The sequence below is a fragment of the Sciurus carolinensis genome, chromosome 1 (assembly GCF_902686445.1).
Source record: "Sciurus carolinensis chromosome 1, mSciCar1.2, whole genome shotgun sequence".
Lineage (NCBI taxonomy): Eukaryota > Metazoa > Chordata > Mammalia > Rodentia > Sciuridae > Sciurus > Sciurus carolinensis.
Window position 1 is genome coordinate 198,343,484 of NC_062213.1, and position 23,041 is coordinate 198,366,524.

At 46.2% G+C, this 23,041-nt stretch overlaps 1 protein-coding gene across 2 annotated transcripts in view; it reads right to left on the reverse strand.

Moving 5' to 3' along the window:
* Positions 1 to 22,606, reverse strand: part of Dnajc16 (DnaJ heat shock protein family (Hsp40) member C16) — a 36,772-nt gene extending 14,166 nt beyond the window's left edge. The window contains exons 1-7 of one of the 2 annotated variants that reach the window (XM_047540035.1): positions 22,513 to 22,606; positions 20,568 to 20,752; positions 16,373 to 16,439; positions 14,253 to 14,589; positions 4,179 to 4,363; positions 2,038 to 2,142; positions 944 to 1,102 (exon numbers count right to left, since the gene is read on the reverse strand). In XM_047540035.1, the coding sequence (XP_047395991.1) occupies positions 944 to 1,102; positions 2,038 to 2,142; positions 4,179 to 4,363; positions 14,253 to 14,589; positions 16,373 to 16,439; positions 20,568 to 20,734 (1,020 nt within the window). In that variant the 5' untranslated portion in view covers positions 20,735 to 20,752; positions 22,513 to 22,606. The remainder of the gene's footprint in view (positions 1 to 943; positions 1,103 to 2,037; positions 2,143 to 4,178; positions 4,364 to 14,252; positions 14,590 to 16,372; positions 16,440 to 20,567; positions 20,753 to 22,512) is intronic. The other variant, XM_047540046.1, reaches the window with a different exon arrangement.
* Positions 22,607 to 23,041: the final 435 nt, after the last annotated feature.

Below are 23,041 nucleotides of genomic sequence, written 5' to 3' on the forward strand. Positions count from 1 at the left end.
CAAAGTGCCAACCTCACTGCCCTCGTTTTTGCAAAAATGTTTATTGAAGACCTGAGTCTAAATAACCATAGTTGTCTGTCATTTATGCTTTTAATTCAAAACTTCCGAGTCGAGTACCTGTCCACAAGACCGCCTTTGAACTGCTGTACGCAGCAGCAGGGCTGTGCGCATGCTTCCTGTTACATCACGCAGAAGACTAAACGTAACCAGATGTGGACCAGAGTCTAGGTGCTTCACCAGACTCAGGGGCAATGCGGTTTCTGTCTGTTTCCGTGAGGCCTGGAGTGAAGCACACAGTGGTGACGGGCAGCCTGGTGCTCCGCCCTGCTCCCACACAGGTGCTGGCAGCTTCAACCCCTGCTGTGTTTGCACCAACCTCAGTGCAAACGTCATCACAGTGAAGAAGGTAAATTACGTCTTAGTCTTGGTGTTGTCATGAGGACAGCTTTGGTCTCACAGATGTCCTCTTAAAGGGTCTTTGGCACTCCCAGGGCTGTGAGCCACATTCTGAAACTGCTGTCCTGTTGAACCCAGGTGCAGCAGGGTAATGATACTCATGGCAACACCGCTCCTCAAAGCCCGCAAGTGGCCTTCGACAGAAGAATGAATCAGTAAATTATAATGTGGCCAAAAATGCAATATAGCAATGAAAGCCTAATACTTAAGAGTATAGGCAACAACCGGCGCTACTAGTGTGACACTAGTGTGCAATTATTTTAATAATGGGGATTGAATGCAGGGGTGGCTTTACCTCTGAGTTACAGCCCCAGCCATTTTTTTTTTTTTTTTTTTTTTTTTTTTGAGACAGGGTCTTGCTAAGCTGTGGAGGCTGGCCTTGAATTTGCGATCCTCCTGCCTTAGCTTCCTGAGTCACTGGGATTACAGGTGTGGCGAGGCGCAGCTAAACGTGAAGGCCATCTTGAACATGGTGATTCTCACGTACCTGGATCATGTCAGCAGGCTTGTTTATGTGCTCTTTGAAGATCAGGATGGTGGGGGCGTACACGTTGATGTTGTACTGCCTGGTCATCTCCTCTGCCCCTCTCAAACCGACATATACATATCCAAACGACAGATAATCTTTGTATGCAAAAGCAGTCAACTGTGAGAGCATAATAGAGAAGAAGAAAATGAAATTCATAACATGCCCCCCAAGGTACACATGAAGTGTCCTGTTCACATCAGTGGGTGGAGATGCACCCCCCACCAGGTCTCTTACATCCTCCCACACCTCCAGAATTCCATGGCGCTCCAGCATAACAGTGTGCCAATAAAGGTAAGCACAGCTATTTTTTTCCACAGATGAAGTAAAATAATCATTTTATTCAGATCTGTACTAGATCCAAGGCTGGAATGTTTCGGAAAACATGTCAGAAGGCAATGACTGTGGCAATGGTCACTCAGATCACAGTGATGACAAGAGGTGGCCTGGAAGTGTATACGGGGCGTCACAGAGGGCAGGTCCGCGGCTTCGGTGGGGACTGCACTCCAGGTCACCGTGAGACCAGGGCAGGCTGCATGGCCACGTGAACCTCCACATCTTGGTCTCTGGGGAATGGATAACATTCCCAACACTAGACTCTTCTGGGAGCCGGGGTCCTCAGTAGCAGCACCACGAGGTGCTGGACATGCACTGTGAAGAGATGTTGCTGGTCTTCACACATTTCTCACGCAACTAGCCAGCAGAGGCTGAGCGTGCCTTGTCTGAAAGGCCTGGGGCCAGAGTGGTTGGGATGTTTTTCAGATTTTGGAATATTAAAATATGCATGATGAGGTGGGGGGGCAAGCCTTGACACATCTGATTTGTCCCCTATCTACCTGATACACATGGCCTGATGGTAATTTCAAATAGTATTTTTAGTACTGCGCTGCGTTTGCACAGGGACCCATCATGCGAGGTCAGACAGGGACCCATCACGTGAGGTCAGAAGTGAAGTGGACTTCACCTGTACTTACAAGAAAGCCAGGTTGTAAGTTCCAACCCAGAGATTACTTTCCACCTAAAACATGAGGACTTCTTGCCAGGACATAAAGTACCTTGTACAGCAGCGGCACAACAGGGCCCTGGTCGAACAGGAGGACGTGAGGCTTATTCTCTTGCTGCCAGCCAGAGAGGAATCTGACGTAATTTTTATTTGTAACCTTAAATTGAAAAGAGAATGTCAGTTTCAATATTCAATTAGCAACTTTATTATACTCCAGTCACAAGATAAATAAAAAGGCCAGATGTGTACAAGATTGTGAAACATGGCAAGTGCAGACCACGTTTTTCTTCCCCCTTGTACTGCAGAGTGAACCTGGGGTGCTCAACCCTAAGCAACACCCTCAGCTCTTCCATTTTTTATTTTGAGACTGGATCTCGCTAAGTTGCCCTGGCTGGCCTCAAACTTCTGATCCTCAGCCTCAGTCTCTGGGGTTGCTGGGATTATGGGCATGCACCCCTGCACCCAGCTGGTTCTTGCTTAATTGTAGAATGCACTTTTTCCCCCCCTGGTGGTGGGGATTGAACCAGGGTCTCATGCATGCTAATGAGCAAGCCTGTGCTCTGCTACTGGCCCCTGAGAGTGCACTTCTTGATCTAGTAAGCCAAAGGTATCTGATACTTGCCCTTATTTATTTATTTTGGGGGTGGGTACCAGGGATTGGACTCAGGGGCACTCAACTGTGAGCCACATCCCCAGTTCTGTTTTGTATTTATTCAGAGACAGGGTCTCACTGAGTTGCTTAGTGCCTCGCTTTTGCTGAAACTGGCTTTGAACTCACAATCCTCCTACCTCAGCCTCCCGAGCTGCTGGGATTACAGGTGTGCACCACCAGGCCTGGCTGATACTTGCCATTTTTAAATGGCGTAAATAAAAATAAGGTAGCCCATCCCACTGCATATCACGTAATTTCATTTAGAAATTTCACATCTGAATTATTACCTTTTTCATTTATGTCTTAAAATAGTCCAACTGAGAGAACAAATTACAAACATCAGTTACATTTCTAACAAGATATTTTTTCATAGTAGTTTGAAAAAGTTTCTCCAATGCTGCCTCCAGAATATCCACATAAACGCCAAATCTGCTGCGCACCATGCTGAAACTATTACAATGGTTCCATCACCTATAGGCTGAGGCCCAGGTTCCTTAAAGGGGCTGGAGGTCCCCTCGAACCCCTCACCAAGGACTTCCACAAAGCAACCTGTGTCTTCAAGCCTGGCTGCCTGCAGCTCGCTCCCTCCTTTCCTCACCTCACCAGCCAAACTCACTACAGGTACCACTTCTGTCAGGAAGCTTTTTCCAATCTTAGGACAGCTCATCCCCCTCCAGCCCGGGAGCTGCTCAGAAAGTGTCCTCAGCACTTAGTTATTCTACATCTGGCACAGAAGAGATGTCACCTCTCATCGTTTTAGGAGCCTATGACGCACTCTGACCTTTTAGGCCAACTCCAACAAACATTTCTTCTGCGGATAATGGCCCTGGCAGGACCGTTAATGAACAGTCCTCGTAAAAACATTGTGGAAATGTTTATGATTACTCTCTGGTATTGTTAAAAGAATGAATTACTTAAAACATAATAAAAGCCTTTTCCTAGTTGCTTTGCTCCCTATCATAAGATACTTGGAAAAAAATTAAGGTGCTTAAATATGCAAATCAAAAACTAGTAAGAACTCTGTGTCTGACTTCTTTAGCTCAAGTTTTCTTCACGAATTTCATCTATATTGTTGCACCATTATCAGTTTTCAGAGTTCCAAAAATACTGAGTTCATGGAATCTGGTGTTTTCTACATATATGAACATTCAATGCCTGACCAAACGTAATCTGAATATTTTCCCAAGACAAATACTTTTGCACACAGACTACTATGTGATCCAATTTTTTGTTTTGTTTTTTTTTGTTGTTGTTGACTGACTAGAAAATAGACAAGTTGGCTCAGATTCCTATAACAAGATACAATCTGGGAGATGGTTCTTAACATGAATGAATTTGTTCAGTCTCTGTACTTCATCTGTTTCAATTTTCAGTCTCCTACGGACTTCATTTAAGTGATTCATTTTAAGTGATCAATTAATACATGTCTTGCCTGGTTCGAAATGAAACTGGGGTCCAGAGCATCACAGGTAGACTTGTGGGCAGCCTGCAGCCCAGGCATCTGGTAAACCACTTCCTGCGTGTTCTTGCCAGGTACTCACCTTCTCCACCAAGTTCCCTGGAAGAAGGCTCTCTACGAACTGCCGGAGGTTCTCACGAACGACCGCATTGTGGAAGAAGGAGATTTTCCCGTTTATGATTCCTAGGATAGAGGGTGTGCTGTGTGCTCCCAGGTGGTGGGCCAGGCGTCTCTCATACCCGGCATGGACCACGCCGATCCCCACTCCTGCAAAGTATGGAAAATCTCTGTTCAGGCTTTGTGCGCCCCACGGCAGCCGGGAGAAATGCCAATAAGCACGTTTTTGGTGTGAAATTAAAACTGACCTAGTAGGAAAGAATTTCCTCCCTGTTCCTTTCCTTCCTTCCTCAGTATGGGGATTGAACCCAGGGGTGCTCTACCCCTGAGCCACATCCCCAGCCCTTTTTATTTTAAGACAGGGACTTGCTAAGTTGCCAGGGCCTCACTAAGTTGCCCAGGTTGGCCTTGCTTGTGATCCTCCCAAGGAGCTGGGATTACAGATGTGCACCACTGCCCAGCAGTGGAGAATACTGTTCTAACAGACTGGCTAGTATTTTCACTATTGAAATTCCAGCTTGGTCAGTTTTCTGCAGATCAATATGGTAATATTTAAGAAGCAGCACATCTATCTTTTACTTCTAATTTTGAGAGATCACGAGAAAATTCTTTAAATGGAAAAACAGCAATCTGTACACCATGTTCCTACGCATAACAACCTCAGTGTCCAACAACTCAGCATGATAAAAAACAAACTTACGATTTATCAATAGGATAGAAGAAAATCACAGTCCTCTAAGCCTTGGGAACATGCCTCCCTTTTATACAAAGGAAGGTATTAGTAAAATACAGCTCCTTGGAAAATTAAATTAAGATCACTTGAAAACCCACATCCCATTTGACCTTGGTTAATATTTTGGTATCTGTCATTGTTCTGTGTCTATACAGTAAACATAAAATAAAGTGGGGTCATTTGATCTTATTTTACTTAATACTTGAATAATTTCTCTGGTTCTTCCATTCAACCAATATATCTGGAAGGCTAGTCATTCTGCTGAACACTGGAGACACAGGAAAGATTAATGGCTGGGGCTGGGGTTGTAGCTTGCCTAGTATGTGTGAGGCACTGAGATCGATCCTCAGCCCTGCATAAAAATAAATAAATAAAGTAAAGGTATTGTGACCATCTACAACTAAAAAAATAAATAAAATAAAAAAGAGGTTAATGGCCAACAAGTGAACATTTTTATCTGGATGACTAATGGACTCTAGAGCTTCAAAACATAACTTCTGGTCTCCTCCCACAACTGTTCGGCCCACGCCTCTGTCATTTCAGTCGGTGGCTCCATTCCTATTACTCGGGCCACACGTCTGAGGAGACATCTTCCACTTCTCCAGTTTCTCACACCCCACTTCCAATCTGTCAGCAAGTCCTGGTGGTTCTCTCTTCAGAGTGTGGCCAGAATTCTTTTTTTTTCAATCTTCTCACTTTTATTATTCCCCTGAGTCATCCTGTCTCTTGCAGGTGGCTAAGTTAATGTCCTAAATTGTCTTTCCGTTTTGCCTGCTTTTCTCTTTTCTTTTTTGTTCTGGGGATTGCACCCAGGGGTGCTCTACCACTGAGTCACATCCCAGTGTTTACATTTTTTTAATTATTATTTTTCTTTTTTAAATAATAGCTTTATATCTACATAGTAGTTGGGTTCATCCTGACAAACTCATATGCATGGAAGCCCTTTGTTGTTTATTTTGAGACAGGGTTTTGCTAAGTTGCCCAGGCTGGCCTTGAACTTGTGATCCTTCTGTCTCTGCCCCGTGGTAGCTGGGATTACGGGCGTGGACATGCTGCCTGGCTCTGACAGTCAGTCTATTCTTAACATAGTTACTGGGTGGTTCCATCTAAATCATAAAAACAGAACACGATGCTCTTCTGTCCAAACCCTGCGAAGACTTACTCATTTTACTCAGAATAAAACCCACAATCCACAAACAGGCCAACAGAAGCCACTGTGACGTGGTTCCTGGGCCCCTCTGCCCTCGGCCTCTCCTCACGGACTGCAGCCTGCTGGGCCCGGGCCCTTCCTCCTGCCTGGGCCTGGCACTGGCTGCGCCCCTCGCTGGTGGAGCCAGCTTAGCCCCGGCTGCCTTGGCGCAGGTGTGAAGCAGCACTCCTCTCGCGCTGGCCCTGCTTGCTTCCGCTGTCACACGAATCGCTCCACACTGTGCTTTGTTTTTTGCAGTACTGGGAATTGAACCTAGAGGTGCTGTGACACCGGGCTACCTCTCCAGCCTTTTTGAGACAGGGTCTCACAAAGTTGCCCAGAACTTGAACTTGTGACCCAGCTGGCCTTGAACTCGTGACCCTGCCTCTGCCTCCCGCGCCGCGCGGGCTTACTGTCTTCTTTTGGGGTGCTGGGTGTGGCACCTGGGCCCGTGCAGGTGCTAGGCAGGAGCTCTACCCCCGCTGCCTTCTAACGTAGCGTAGCACAGGTGCCACCTTTCTCTGGTGACTATTCACCACCTGTCTTTCCTTCCAGAACAGAGGCCTCCTGAAGGCAAAAATCTTTCTCGTTCACCAAGGTAGCCCAGCGTCAGGAGAGCTGGGCAGAGCAGGGCCAGTGGAAACTGGGTCATCCCGCCACCTCGCATGTGCCTAGGGAGGCCCTGGGTTTGATGCCCAGCTCCTCAAAAAATAAAAAAAAAAAACCAAAAAAAAGAAAATGTTGCTTTTGGCTTTCACTACGTTTCCATGGGCATCTTGAAATTCTGGGGCACTTTTGTGATTCTTTCTAGGTGAGTGAATTCCCCTAGAATGGAACTCTGGGTAAACGGCAGGATCCCAAACTGAGTGCTTTGGAGTTGCTGGGCAGACTAAGTTAATCTACCTGCGGGCAGTGTGTGCCACTTGGAGTGTCCCAAGTGGAGGCGAGAGGAACCTCAGACATCACATAGTCCACTCAATTCACACAAGCACAAGAGTTAAGTGACAGCTGAGGAAACAGCAGAAGAACAGCAGGCTGTCTAGAGGCAGTTTCCGCACACCGTCTTATCACACTACCATTTAAAGCAAGATGGAACAGCGTCAGTAGAGGGAAACCCACGGAGAATTCTAGAACAGAGCGGGCACACACACCAGAGGTGGGTCTCGCTCAGACAGAAGGGATACCACCCAGGGAGGCCACGTGACCAGAGCAAAGGCTCCGGGTGGATGGGCACTCCTGAGCCTGTGTGTTAGGGGGCCTGGGACTCTGCACACATGGTCCCTGCGTACTCACAGCCCGCATGGGACGTACTGTCATCTTTAAGGGCGAGGGAAGATGCCACTGCTGGGAGGGGCAGCACTGTTCTAACAGGTGGAGACTGGCCAAAATGACTGGCAATGACCCAGGGTCTCTAAGTCACAGCGAACAAGTTTCCACTGTCTCCTGTCTTCAAATTCTCACACTCACAGCCAGAGCCTCCAAGTGCCAGGCTAGTGCTCTGCCGCCCAGCTACCTTCCCAGCCCCTTCACCTCAGGATGCTCCGTGTGTGTGTGTGTGTGTGTGTGTGTGTGTGTGTGAGATACTAGGGATTGAACACAGGTTGCTCTACCACTGAGCTACTTCAACAGCCCACTATTTGGTGGTGGTGGGTGTACCAGGGATTGGACTCAGGGGCCCTCAACCACTGAGCCACACCTCAGCCCTATTTTGTATTATATTTAGAGACAGGGTCTCCCTGAGTTGCTTAGCACCTCGCTTTTGCTGAGGCTGGCTTTGAACCTGTGATCCTCTGCCTCAGCCTCCCCAGCCTCTGGGATTACAGGTGTGTACCACTGCACCTGGCTGGGCAGCCCATTTTGTATTTTTATTTTGAGACAGGGTCTAAGTTGCTCATGTTGGCCTTGAACTTGTGATCTTCCTGTTTCAGCCTCCCGAGTGGAGTGGCTGGGATTATGGGCAACTTCGGGATTCTTCAAGCAAGGCGAGCAGGCCAACAGCAGGGGAGATCACTTACATCTACTTATCCTGGTTCAGAGGACCTGGCGAGATGACAGACAGACTGCACAGAAGCCTTGAGCGTCATTGCTTTGGTGTGTGGGGGGCTGAGATCTGGGTTTGGTCAAACCCAGAGCCTCGCAGGTGCTGGCGAGTCCTCTGCCACTTATTGTCACCTGCAGCCCTTAGTAGCAACTTTAAAAGAAAGGCAAGCACACGGGACTTCTTTCTGTGACATTGTTTTTTATGTGGACCAGTGTTTCTGGCCAATTTGCACATCTTGGGAAATTATAAAGACACTATTTTCTCCTCTTTCTGACAGCCCTCCTTTGGGCAGTGCTGAACCTTTCTGCCACGTCTGTATTTTGAGGTAACAAACTATCCTGGTGCCTCTGTGCAGCCCCACACACGTAGGGCATCCTTCAGGGAAATTCTTTCTCCTGCCTCAGCACACTTACAGCAACATTTATTTTTTCTCCACCTCTGAATATGCCTTAAGGGATGTCATGGGGCCCAGTAGAGGAATCTGCCACTGTCAAGTCTGGCTAAAAGCAAACCTACTACTAAACAAACTATGAAGATGCAAAATGGTGTGAAATAAAACCAAGAAAACAGAGCTAAAGCAAAAAAAAACCCCCAAACAAAAAAACAAACCCCCCCACACACGCACACATATATAAATATATATTTTTACCAATATGTAGGCAAATTTTTCTCCTAGATTATATGAGATCGTTACACCCAACAAATACTTGAAAGAGAAGAATTCTTCTGCTTCTTTTTATTTTTGTGTTTTGGTGCTGGGGATTGAACCCAGGGCCTTGGGCATGCAAGCCAAGCCCTACCAATGAGCTACATCCCCAGCTCCAGCTCTTCGTTTTTTGAGACAAGTTCTCACTATGTTGCCTAGTGAGAACTCAGGTGATCCTCCTGCCTCAGCCTCCCAGGTAGCTGGACTACAGGCACATACCACCAGCCCTGGCCAATTTTTTCTTTTAAAATAAGAAGTCATGGTGAATAATCACTGCACAGGTATCCAAATGGGGTCTCCCTGCAGTGGTATTTGATCAAGATGCTCAACTAGAAATCAAATATCATTTCATTTCTTTCTGCACCTCTCAGCAAGCACTAGTATCCCAGGATGTTCTCACTGTATCTCTCAAGCTTTCTGAGAGTACATACCAGGACTTCTTTCTTTCTCTCTCTTTCTCTTCCTCTCTGTCTCTCCCCTCTCTTTCTCTTTCTTTCCCTCCCTCCCTTCCTTTCCAGGGATTGAACCCAGGGACACTCAACCATTGAGCCACATCCCCAGCCCTTTTTTATATTTTATTTAGACACAGGGTCTTGCTGAGTTGCTTAGGGCCTTACTAGGTTGCTGAGGCTGGCTTTGAACTTGTGATCCTCCTGCCTCAGCCTCCTGAGGTGCTGGGATTACAGGAGTATGCCACCGTGCCCAGTGGGATTTACTTGTTTCTGAAGCAGTGTGGTGTGGTGAGGTGTCTAAGAGCGTGAGACTCCTGGGTTCGTACCCTGTAGGTAACGTCTCACAGGCATACCCGGCAGCAGTCACTGAGGCAATGGTGAATGGCCCACCATTCAGGCTGGACTGGAGTGCCATCCAGGGGACTTGTGATGCTTGCCTGCAGCCTTGGGAACATCCGCGATAGGCGGAGTTAATGACCTTTTCATTGGTTGATGCAGGAGCCTCCCCTCACATAAGCAGCTGCAGAGTCTATGTAACCAAAAGCTCGGTGCTCAATAAACGGATTTTGCTTCACCACCACCTCAAGTGAGTCCCCAGAGTCTGTGTGTAGGTGACACTTTCACCCTCAGCCCTCCAAGGTAGAAACCCCGTTCAATAATACCCCAACATTAGCGCTCATTGGAAGTGTGACCTTGAATCTATTCCTTAACCTTCTTCTGCATGTTTCCACATTCATAAAGCAGGGATAATGATAGTCTCTCCCTCACTGGGTTGCTCTGCAGATAAAGATAATCCATACAAAGCATTTAGCACAATGGAAGGTAATGAAATGCTCAATCAGTAAAATTGTTATATATTCTTCAGTGTCTAAGGTAATAATTGGCACAGAAAAACTGATGAAGGAAAAAGGTTTAAATGAGAATATAAGCTGGGCATGGAGGCACGTGACTGTGATCCCAGGGATTCAGGAGGCCGAGGCAGGAGGATCACAAGTTTGAGGCCAGTCTGGACAACTTGGTGAGAGCCTGTCTCAAAATAAAATATAGGAAAGCACCTGGGGGTGTAGCTCAGCGGTGCAGCACCCCCAGGTTCAACCCCTGCACCAAAACCCAACACGAACACAAAAACCAGAATGTGCGAGAAGTTCCCGGGTACCCCCTTCGTCTCCTTCAGCAGCATATCTTCCTGCCTTTGCAGACGTGAGGAGGGTGTTAATTCTCTGCACACTCAGTTCCTCTTCGACTAAGTGGTGCGCTCTGTGTGGCCAGGATGGCGCTGCCCACTTCCGGGCCCTCCTCCCGGGCGCAGCTGCCAACGGCGGCGGCTTTGTACCCTAGCTATTTCCACGCGGCACACTGTCCGCTCCCCTAAAGAGCCGGGCACTTCTGCTCCGGGCAGGACTGTTCTACTTCTTTCACGCCCTGCAATTTAGGTACTTTGTCATTCTGAGATGGTGTCCCAGCTTCCCCAGATCACTCAGCTAATCTCTGGGGCTGTCTGCTGCTCCTGTCCTTCAAAATAGAAATACCGTCTCAGTGACTTCCTAAGGTGTGGTGACACCTCATAGCCGGGGAACAGCCGTGGAGACCGTCCTGACCTCATCTCAACGTCACCGAACCACAACCACGTGGCACCAGCTGTCAAGAATCCTCAGCCAATCTCAATGTTGCCAAAGGGAAAACGTCCCGTACAGTTAGCTCCCGGGTCTTCCGTGCGCAGGGCGCTCAGTGGACACGAGCTGGCTTTCCTTCACAGCGAGCGCTCCGACTCCATTATTTCAAGTCACTTCTCCCCTGCCGACTGCCTCTCTGCTGCATCCCCTGCAACCGGCTAGCTCAGCGCAGAGTCCACCTGGACCCCTTTATCCTCCTCTCATGGCTCACATTCGAATGGTTCCGGGACGGTCCTGCACGTGTCCATCTCTCATCTCTTCCTGCTGCCCTGGCTCAGTCAATGGCTGCTCTCTTGCCAGGGCTGGTACACTCCCTGCCTCGATTCCCTCCTTCCGCAAATGCCCCTCAGACGGCCTCCCCAGCTGGCTTCTGGCTGCAGACTGATCAAGCTGCTCCTCTGCCACGGGCCTTTCATGCCCAGCTCCCTGGCCTGCCTTTCAGGCTCCTTCCTCCTCGGCTCCTGGCGCACTCTTCCTGCTTCCTCCTCTTTCGCCCACAGCCTCACCCGGCCACGATGCTGCGGCTGGTCCCTGGGTGCCCTGCTCCCTTGGCCATGATGCCACTCCTCACTTTCCTGCCCAGCCAGTCTCCAGCCCTCTTCAAGGCTCAGTTCAAAACAAGTTAAGAGCAGTGCTCGTAATCAATGAGCTGAAGACAGTCGGGTAAACATCAAGAGAGATTTTCAAAGGGGTTTGTAAAACAGGCACTTAAAAAAAGTTTACTCTGGTGCTGGGCACAGCCTATAATCCCAGGCATGGGAGGCCAAGGCAGGAGGATCACAAGTTTGAGGCCAGCCTCAGCAATTCAATGGGACCCTGTCTAAAAATAGAAAGGGCTGGGGATGTGGATCAGTGGTGGAATGCCCATGGGTTCAGTCCCCAGTACCACTCCTGCCACCCCTGCCCCCAAATTTACTTTGGTAAACCAGAAAACCCAGTTAATTAGAAATTCCCTAAGGCTCATTATTAGGTGCTTAGTACCTATCAGGCACTTGGCATAAGTTTTTCTCATTTAATCTTCATAACAATACTGCTGGTTTGGCATTATTGCTCCTGCTTTAGAGGTGAAGAAACCTGGGTTAGATAATTTGTCAAAAGGACACAAAGACAGTAAATGACAGGTTGAGATGTGAACACTGGTCTACCTGATCCCGAAGCCCATGGCTATAACTACTGCACTGTGCTGCCTCACACCATGTCCGTTTGCCTGGCGTGTTTAAAATGCAGTCTGGGCCCTGATCTAATTTTATTTTTTAAATATTTTTAGTTGTAGATGGACTCGATACCTTTATTTTTTTAATTTTATGTGGTGCTGAGGATCGAACCCAGTGCTGCACATGTGCTAGGCAAGAGCTGTACCCGAGCCACAGCCCAGGGCCGCCTGACCTGATTTTGGTCCTAACCGCACACTGGCTTAGTGGTTACGCTCTGCTACGGGCCAGTGTCAGCTCCTGGACTGGTTTTCGGTAGACCACGGAGCACGGCATAAGATGTCACCACCTTTGTGATGAAGAAGCTGTGTAGTTCTGTGACTGCCACCTGATCTAGACTCTCATTCATTCTCGGGCGGCCTACGGTAAACACCACCTGACTGCCTACCACACTTCAGGTGCTGCCAAACTCCGTCCCTCAGCTTCTTCCAAGGGCAGCTTCATTCAGTCTCAGGAAAGCACCTCACCAAACCTGAGGACCCACGTGCTTCCAGGCAACAGGTTCAATGCATCTCTTTTAGAATAAACGAACCAGTGATTTCTAGCAGTCTGCTCCCTCCAAAGAAATCCAAGCCTCTCAGCCCCTAGGGTTGGGTTTGTCCCTTTTCAGATACTCGAGAATTGGTCTGCTAATGCATATAAAACACACACACCAACGTAATTCAGTAATTCCAACTTTTAGGAGTGACTAAAATAAACATCATTCTTGACTCCCTAATATTTTCCTGGTACTAAGAAGTAAATATGGGGCTGGGGCTGAGTGGTGGAGCGCTTATCTAGCATATGGGAGGCACTGGGTTTGATTCTCAGCGCATTGCATATAAATAAAAGAAAGGTTCATTGACAAGTAAAAATAAAAATAAAAAAAGTAGTAAATACGGATAAAGCAGAGGTTAATCTGTACCCTACAGCCACTGGAGAGTGCTGTGGGCTGTGTTCTCCCCACACTCCTATGTTGAAGCCATCACCCATTTATGCCATCCGGCAGGGGTTGGTGTCACCCTCATGATGGGATTAGTGACCTTACAAGAAGAGATAAGAGATGTGAGATACAGCAAGATGGCCTCCCGCAGGCCAGGAAAACCCTATCACGCTGGCGCCCTCACCTTGGCCTCACCACCTCCAGAACTGCGAGACGTAAGCTTACCATCTACGCCGCCTAGACTGCGGTATTCTGTTGAGGCAGCCTGAGTTAAGAAAGAGCCTGCAGCAAGAAATTAAGTCAAACTGTGCTCATTAGGATGAGCCCTCGTCCACAATGACAGGTGTCCTTGGAGGAGGTAAAGATACACACAAAGATGCACAGAGAGACGACAGTGTGGCTACACAGTGAGAAGCTGGTCATCTGCGAGCTGAGGCGGCCACAGAAGAAACCGAACCTACTGACACTTTGGTCCGGGACGTCTAGCCTTCAGAATGGTGAGAAAATAAACCTCTTTGTTCAGGCAACCAGGCTGTGGCATTTTGTTAAGGAGCCCTAGGAAACTAACACAGCGAAATGACAAGTAGCATAGTTTCTGCAGTACCCACTGGCTTTAAAATTGATGCCCGAAGACAGGTGTGGTGGCACAGCCTGTAAACCCAGAGACTCAGGAGGCTGAGGCAGGAGGATCACAAGCTGGAGGCTGGCCTTGGCAATTCAGCAGGACTGTGTCTCAAAATAAAAATAAAAAGGGTCGGAGGAGGGTGTAGCTCAGTGGTAAAGTACCCTGGGTTCAATGCCCAGTGCCAAAACAAACAGAACCAAAAAACCCTCAATACTGAGGGCTGCTTTATCCAACCAATAATTAACTTTTCAGCTTCTTTATGTATTAAGTAGGCATCTAATGTACCTACAAAGCTTCCAGTAACGCAAAATCAAAGTGGCTTACACATTTCTCCTCTGCAAAAATAAATCCTTGGAAAGCACTGATCACCATGAACCGTGAAGAGAGATCGAGCTAACTGCTCCCGTCCCCCAGTGGACCATAAAATTCAAGAAAGATTAAAGCCACCTGGTGTATAAGTCTCCCCCAAAGGACAGAATTATCTTACCCAGTCCTTCCAGTTCTTGGACTACTTCTTTCCACACAGGCTCAATATGGATACAGCTGAAGCACCAATCGGAGGTGATCTTAATGAGGTAGGGTTTCTTGAAGCTATCTGGAACTACTTCGTTCACATAGTGGGAAAAGTGTAATAAATACTTCTCATCAATCGAGTCCCGCCGTTCAGAATTGAAAGGGAAGTGAAAGAATGATTCATCAAAATAAAAATTCTCGTGGAAATGTCGGAAGCGGTACTCCCGCTGCTGCTGCTTCTGGTAGTCCTGGCTCTCCCCAGCATCGCCGTAATGATCATAATGTGATCGCTTCTCTTCATTGGAAAGAATCTATAAAGAAAGGAAGATAAGAAATTGAAACCACGAAAAGGTTAAACCAAAGCACTTTTCTTAAGCAGCTGGAGAAGCGGGAAGAGTATAAAGGGAGAGATCTGGACATGATTAGTTACTCTAAACACCGTGGCTCAACATATGAGAAGCTTCTCTTCAAGAGAAACAGTGCAGAGAACTGGAGACCAGAGTATTTCAGTTGTTTGGACGCTGGCGCCCAAGTTGGCATGAAAGACTCGGGCTATGTGGGGAAGCCCTTCTCCAAAACAAACAACACAACCCTGGCCGCCAGGGCGCAGACTCGAGAAAACGAACTTGGTCAAAACTTAGGGACTGGAAAGTTCCCCATTGGGATCCAGGCAGGGAAAGCTGTGAACAGCAGAGCAGCCACGGAATGGAGTCCAGGGCCTTGGACTCCATTGTTAGTTGACGTTGTTTTACCTAAAAATGCCTCTGAAGTCTAGCATTCGAGAATCTGTTTCGGACGATGAGTCAACCTGAGCTAGGTGGGCTCTTGGGGAGAGAGAACGAGAGACCCTCGAGGGAGACCCGATCTGTGAGCAGGACGGGCCACGCGTGTTGCTTTAGTGAGATGAAGGACACTCCCGGGCAGGCTGCCCAGATCAACCAGAACAAAGGCATGATCGATGTCAGTGTCACCAAAGACTGCACAACGTGCCCACACCGATTTATGGCTGAACTGCTGACACAAGAAACATTCCTGAACCCCGAATATTAAATGGTTGACCCAGAACTTGATTTTCACAAAAGCTTGCCTGGGAGCCCGCACTTCCCTGCCCAGGAAAGTGCTCAACACGCTCCATCCTGGGTGCGTCACTCAGCTTCCTAGAAGGCCAGGCGCGCACGCCCTGCTCTTTGCTTGTGCGCTCCTTCCCACACATCCTGAAATTTCTCTTTTCCACCTTGTAAGTCAAGAGTCTATCTGGGCCAAGCTGAGGTTCCATTGCCCCTACGAAGGGACCTCTTTGGACCCGTCTGGTGACAAACCTATGAGTTCAGAAGCAAATACTATCAGGAAGCCAGGGAATTCTCTGTGAAGCTCATTCCAGACCAAGCTTCTTGGGATGGTATGCTGGAAGATTAATGAAAACCTAGTGTTTAAATGTATTGGTAACATTGTGTCACTGTAATAAATATAGGCAGATGGTGGTGATTTTTTTTTTTTTTTTTTGATACTGGGGACTGAACCCAGGGGCACTTAACCACTGAGCCATATTCCCGGTCCTTTTTGTTTTTTACTTTGAGACAGGGTTTTGTGAAGTTGCTTAGGGCATTGCTAAGTTGCTGAGGCTGACTTGAATGTGGGATCCTCCTACCTCAGCCTCCCAAGCCGATGGGATCACATGAGTCTTTAACATAAGTTTCTACAAAGATAACAAAGCCACATTCTGGGTAATTTTACAATTCTAATTAAAACTTTAAAATAGGTGGGACTTGGGGCTGGGGCTGTAGCTTAGCAGTTGAGCACTTGCCTCGCACGTGTGAGGCACTGGGTTAGATCCTCAGAACCACATAAAAATAAACAAACAAAATAAAGGTATTGTGTCCATCTCCAACTAATAAACATAAAAATAAAATAAAATAGGCAGGATTTTTTAAGAGCTGGTGTTCAGGCACTTATTTCAACACACTGGATGTGGCAAGTAGGTTTTCTCCACCATTATTCAGAAACTGGGTCAGGGCGTGCTTTTCAGGAAGGACATTCTAGAACTGATCACCCAAGTCAAAGAGCTAGCTGATGCACCACAGTTTGACACGGTACCTCGTAAGCCTTGCTGATCTGAATGAACTTGTCTTCTGCTCCAGGATCTTTGTTTTTGTCAGGATGCCTGAAACACAGAGAGGCAGCTAGTGAGACAAGATTTAATTTTTTACACACATTATTTAACATCCTTACATACTCAGTTCACATCAGAGGCAAATGGAGGCCATTTTGTTAGGACAGTTTCTTAAACTAAGTGGTAGAAGCAATCAGTAGCTTCACAGGACTCTATAAGTGAAATTTTGAAATAGGCGATTTTCTTTCAGTTGGGTACATTTTCAAAGTACCAGATGACATGGCACTTCTCTGAGACGCGGGATTTGTGCCTGTCTTTCCTGTTTCCTAGTGCTGCTCAAGTGGGCTCCGGCTAAATCCCTTATCCTAGGAACTGATGTTTTCTCCCAGGATGGCAACATTCCTTCGCATTAGATTGATATGGAGGCAGGTGTGTCTCGTGACAATACAGGCAGGCCTGGGACATAGCTTTTAGGTTCCACAGTAATGCAGGTTCCTAGGAGCATCTTGCTGCTAACTTTCACATTAGAACACTTTAGTTTTCATTACAACTCTGGTTGTCTATTCTGCCTTTTACCTATGAATGGATAAAGACTTTCCAAGACCATGTGTTTAAAGTTGTGAAAATATCTATAGTTCATGCAAGTTACTTTAACTCTATCAACTAAATCTTCAACATTTGCTGTTATCTACAGCTGGTAACAACTGTCTCCATCTTGAAGTTGGGTATTACTCTATGATCCTTTTGTGTTTATACTAATTTCAGCTTTGGGGCTTTTAAACTCCCAGGAAGTTGGGACTAGATTTATGTCCATGCGCCCCACCAAGACCTAAATCTGTGTTTTGTATAGATTGATTTTTCAACATTCATTTTATTAAGAGACCCTGTATAACAAAAGTCTTCATGTAACCACCTCTGCTAACCTCTACTGTCTCCCCCAGCAAAAGTTCTAGAAAGAAAATAATTCACAGGAAAGCAAATGACTACTAAAAACATACCATGTGTCTTGGAAAAATAAAATCTACAATTTGACTAACTTATTCTGGTCTCTCTAAAAACAAGGAAACTTCAAAATAGTGGACTCTTGAATGTGGACATCATTCCTCCTTCACCATTTAATCCTTGCTATGGATGTCAGTGGGGGAAAAAAATCCTGGCTAGGAATAATGAAATCAGCATGACTTAAAGAAGGAGAAGGTGGCTCCAAAGCATGGTTCTGAATGACAAAAACAACAAAAACAACAACAAAAAAAACAAAGTCTTTCCAATATTCAAATTTAGGCTAAAGGTTGAGTAGATAAAATTATGCAGTCATACAAATGAGTTAATGTAAAGAGCTTGGGGGAGAGGGGTAGAAAGGGATTTTTCGGGAGACTGAAGCAGAGTCTCATAGGCAGCTGGGTTAGGGAACATGGATCCTGCCACAGGATGGTCAAGGCTCAAGAACCAAGGAGAGCGCAAGACAGCATCAGCTTAGAAAGAGCATTTTGCTAAATGTGGGAAGATACCGCAAAGTTGAAATCATTTAGAAAAGGGTAAGTTGAGCCCTACCAAAGTATCCTCCAATGCTGTTTTCAATGAATATGAAATTATCTCATGAGCTGTAATATGATATGCAACCTTTATATTCCAATGAAGAAAATACTGTGCATGGTACCTCTTGGCTATTCAGTGACCACCAAAGGAAAAAAGCAAAGAGAAAAATATAACAAAGAAGGAGACGATATAATTTACCATGCAGTTGGCTGAACCATGTCTTACCAATTTGTTTTTGTTGGGGTAGAAGGACATTTTTATTTTGCTATTATGGATGACAAATGAAAAGTATCTAGGAGAAAACTTAATTATTGTGAGAGAAATACTGTTTTACTGAGAGGAAAAAGGCAATTTCAAGTGGTTTCACCAAACAAGGGAAGATTCCTGTGAAGTCCAAGAAGCATTTAATACATCACTTAGTAAAATATGATCTAACAACTGCTCCTCCCTGCCACAGTTCATTCTGAAAGGTCAAACTGGGAAACAGATTTTTTCAGTGTACATGAAATCTTATGAAACTACTATGAAGTGAAACGGAAACTATTCCAAGTGATAAAACGTTGCCATGGCCAAAGCAGCAGAAAATAACAGTTCAGTAGAGATATAAAAGTAAAATAAAATTTTAGATTTTCTCTAGATGACACTATATATTTCTAAGGTGATGAATTACTCCTTGAGAGAATCTAATTACAGAAGAGAAGTATATGACTCATTTAATTAATATCATAACACCCCTTTCAGCTCTGGAAGACAGATTTTAAAAAGTCAAAGCTGTACAACTGAATAGGCCCCACAGCCCCAAGCCATCTTTCCTGCTCTGAAGTACTGTCCCAGGCTACGCCCTGTCCAAGTGTGTGCTGTCACCTTGTGGATTAACTGCTGGCTTATATATTTTGCCTTAAACACTAAGAAGCAAGAGTTTGAAATGCGATTAGAGCAAAGTGTGTGTGTGTGTGTGTGTGTGTATTTATGTATATAATTTTTTTTTTTTTGTACTTGGAATTGAGCTCAGAGACACTTTACCACTGAGCCACATCCCCAGCCCTTTTATTTTTTGAGTCTCATTAAATTACTTAGGGCCTTGCTAAATTGTTGAGGCTGGCCTCGAAGTTGTGATCCTGTCTCAGCCTCTAGAGCCACTATGGTTACAGGTGTGTGCACCTGCAACTGGTTCAAAGTTTATATTTTAAACTACCTTTTACCTTAATTGCAACTAGGCCAGTCGAAGACATATCTGCTTAATGAAGAAGAAGGTGCCACGCAGAGTCAGGCACAGTCACCCACACGTGGCAGCTTGGCTCATGCCTGGCTTCCTGCTCTCCTTCAGCTTCTTCCTCACCCCACACTAACCTGCTCATGCTTACTTGGGTACAGATGGGCAAATGATCAAAAGCAAAAAACCTCCAAAAGCAAAACAACCCCCCAAAAAACTAATGGCACGGAGGTCAAACCAGGGAACTCAGAGGTAACACACCTTTACCAACCCTGAGCCTTGATTTTCTCATCTGTACAACAGGGCCAAGGATATCTTCTTTCAAAGGTTAATTATAAGGTTTCAATGAAATAAGATGCATAAAACCTGAACGCTAGTATGCAGTAGGTGCTCAATGACAACACCTATTACACACTTTCCTTCACTGCTTATGGGCTGTTTCAACCTGTGTTCTTTCTATCCTTCTTTCTGCTGCTTCCCCAATAGCTACATAATCCAACAATTCTTCTGTGGCATGGCCAAAGTTTTGGTGGGAAAACCAATGGTGTCTGTCCAAAATGAGTTTTAGATTTACTGTTATTCTGCCAACAATAGAAAAGATTGATCTTACTAAAAAAATTTTTTAACAGTTATATACGCAGTTCCTGAATATTATTTTTTAAATTGAAGGCAAAAAGCTCTTACGCTGAACATTTTTGTGAGTATGTACTGTGGATTAAACTCAGGGGTCCTTTATGGCTGAGCTACAACCCCAGCCCTTTTTACTTTTTATTTTGAGACAGGCCTGGCTAAGTTGTTCAGGGCCTCGCCAAGTTGTTGAGGCTGGCTTGAACGTGTAATCCCCCTGCTTCAGCCTCCAGAGTTGCTGGGATTATAGGCGTGCATCACTGTGCCTGGCCCTAAATTGTTTACTAAAGCTTAAAAATTAATAATTTGGGGCTGGGGAGGTAGCTGAGTGGTAGAACAATTTCCTAGCATGTGTGAGGGGCCCTGGGTTGAATTCTTTAGCACTTTGATTTTTTAAGAGAACATGATATACGGAGTTCCTGTCAGATATTATACTCATAAAGAATTAGTTTATGAATAGCATATCATGGGAAGGTTAGCTTATTCATTGTTGATTACACTGTTTAAAAAAATTAAAGTTTCTTCATACTTTAGTTTAACACTAACTATGCTAATAGCACTAAGGCAAGTCTTTAAGTCAAAGCATTCCTAAAAGGGAATTTCATAGTAAATATAATCTTGAATCTTATCACTGAAAATTATAGTACATAAATGTTAGTTCTACATAAATATTCTAGACAAATATGTATATATAAATTGAACACAGAAACAGAGACAAATATAAGCTAACTATGATTGCAGCTTCCATCCCTTGCTGAGACTTCTTAGCTTATATTAAACTTCCATTTCTTTGTTTCACCTACCATTCCCGGGCGAGCTTCTTATAAGCCTTTTTAATATCAGCCTGACTGGCTGTTCGGCTGACCCCTAGGACTCTGTATGGGTCAAAATCCAACGCAGACAGAATTTGCAGGATCAGAACCAGAACTATCAAGAACTGCCAGGAAATGCTCAATTTTTTCACTTCCATTTCTCTTCCTTTCCAGAGCTGAAATGATTGAAGAGGCAGTAAGTTTCAGTGGTAGAAACCTGGAAAGTCTTGCTTTTTAGGTAAAGGTATAAGATATATAGATGAAAAACAAAATAAACAAAAGCTATTTTGCAGGAAACACGTCAAGCTGTTTGACCGTATCGTTTAAAATCAACAATCTCACTACCACTTTTGAATATCACAATTAAGAACTACTATAGATGAAAAGATGAGTGATAAGAATTTAATAGCAGCTCTCCAGAATCCTTGGATTAGAAAAGCTTTAGGAATGACTGAAAATGAGTGAGATGAAGAAATAATAAGTGAAAATGCGAAAACCTAAGTAGGATAATCAGGGCAACTACATCTCAAATACATAATTTCATCTCTCCTGACAGATATCTTAAAATATGTGGCTTAAGATGACTTCACTGACAATGTTAAATAAACTCATGAAGTCACAAGATTTACCATGTGCTAAACTACAGAATGAAATCGCCGTGGAGTTGTTGGACTTTCAGTAAGTACAAGGAGAAAAGCGAAATACTCTAAGCAAGACTTAGTAGGCCTCAATTCCATTTTTTTCTCACCGAGTCCATCCGAATCAGAAAAAAGTCAAACTTCTCTTTAATTTAATCATTACCAATTCAGTCATTATAAATGGACACTTCAGATGAGAAAAAGCGGTTGATATTTAGTTTTCTAGGTAAAGGAGAAATAATGGCAAAGATTGAAGACTAGGCATGGTCTTAAACTGTTTTAAGCGCCACCTGTGGTCAGTGTAGTGATTGAGTTCATTGTAAGTTTTGGAATAATCCTGGAGGGTTAATGAGCAAGGTAGGGTGGTATCACAGACATTCACACCCCAAGATTATGATCTTTGTTATAACATACAATGCTTTCTCCACGGGTCACGTTCGTCTTGACTTCTCATAAACTACTTGTTAAGGTTCAAATGTGTAATGTGACACTTCACTCAAAAGGGGCGAAGTTAACAGCAGTGAATTTTTGATAAGTGGAAGACTAACGCTGCCTGGGAGGCCTCGCAAAATTGATTCATCTGCTGACCAATGCTTAGAATTGCATGCAAGGCGAATAAAATCCTAAAGCAGCTTCTTCCTAAGACAACCTGTTCCATTCTGTCCTAAAGCAAAAACAAGAACGTGAAGGCGATGTGGTTACTGGGTAAGCACTTGGGTTTGGGAAGCGGACTCCACCGTCCTCCCTGGGACGGGTTATCGAAACTTGCTAAGCCTCAGTGTCCTTACTCATAAAATGGGAATGGATAACACCCCCTGGAAGGATCGCCACGGGGACTAAAGGTGTGTAAAGGACCGAGCGGGGTCGACAGAGGCAGTGCTGCACTGCCTTATTCAACTGTGTCAGTCCGGTCCCTTCGGTTAGAGGTGCGGGGCGGGGGTTGTGAAGTTCTTGGCGGACAGTCTCGAGCTCCACGGTGCCGGCCTCAGGGCAGGGAGCCACCTGCCCAACAGGTAGGCTGCCCGCCCTCGGTGCAGCATCCCCGGGACCAGCCGGCGGCTCCCGGGGACACGCTCTAGGGCTCAGCCGGGCCTCGAGCTCCCGCCGCAGGTCGCGACCTTCCAGGAGGCGGCCCCCTCCCCCGCCGCCCCCGAGAGCCCTGGGCTGGGCCCTGTCGGCTCCCGGTTCCCCCCGGGCCCAGCGGGGACCCGGGACGAGAGGGAACTGACGGGAGATCCCTGAGCCTGCCCGGCCCCGCCGCGTCCGCGGCTCCGCGCGTCACGCCGGGAAGGAGTTACCGGGAAAGGGCACCAGCCCAACCGGCTGCAGCGTCCGTACTCCAGCTAATCCGCCGGGCCGGGAGCTTCCCGTCCACACCAGCGCTCACCCCGGGCAGGGGAGGGGAAAGAGGCGGGGACCCGGCAGAGGGAAGGCACGTGACACTTAAAGGGTCCGTGCACCAGAGTCGCCGATTGACCCGAGGTAGAGCCTCTCCTTTGCGAATATATCTTGACCCTTGCCACCCGCCGTAGACGCATGGACCTGGCCCGGTTGCTATAGGAACGAGGCGCACTCTTTGGCTGGATCCAAAGGGTTGATCGTGACCAAAGAGACCGAGACGTGCCTCCTAGCGAGGCCAAGTCGCTATGCATTACGGGATGCCAGGAAGACCTCCCCGATTCAAGGAGGGGTTTTCCACTCCTACCAGGAGATGGCCCTCGTCTAGCAACGGTTACTAGGGTGGGGAAGCGATAGCTGGTCCCTGTTCTCTTTAACCCTATTCATAGAATCCTGGAGTGTCAGAGTTGGACGGGGCCGTAGGGATCC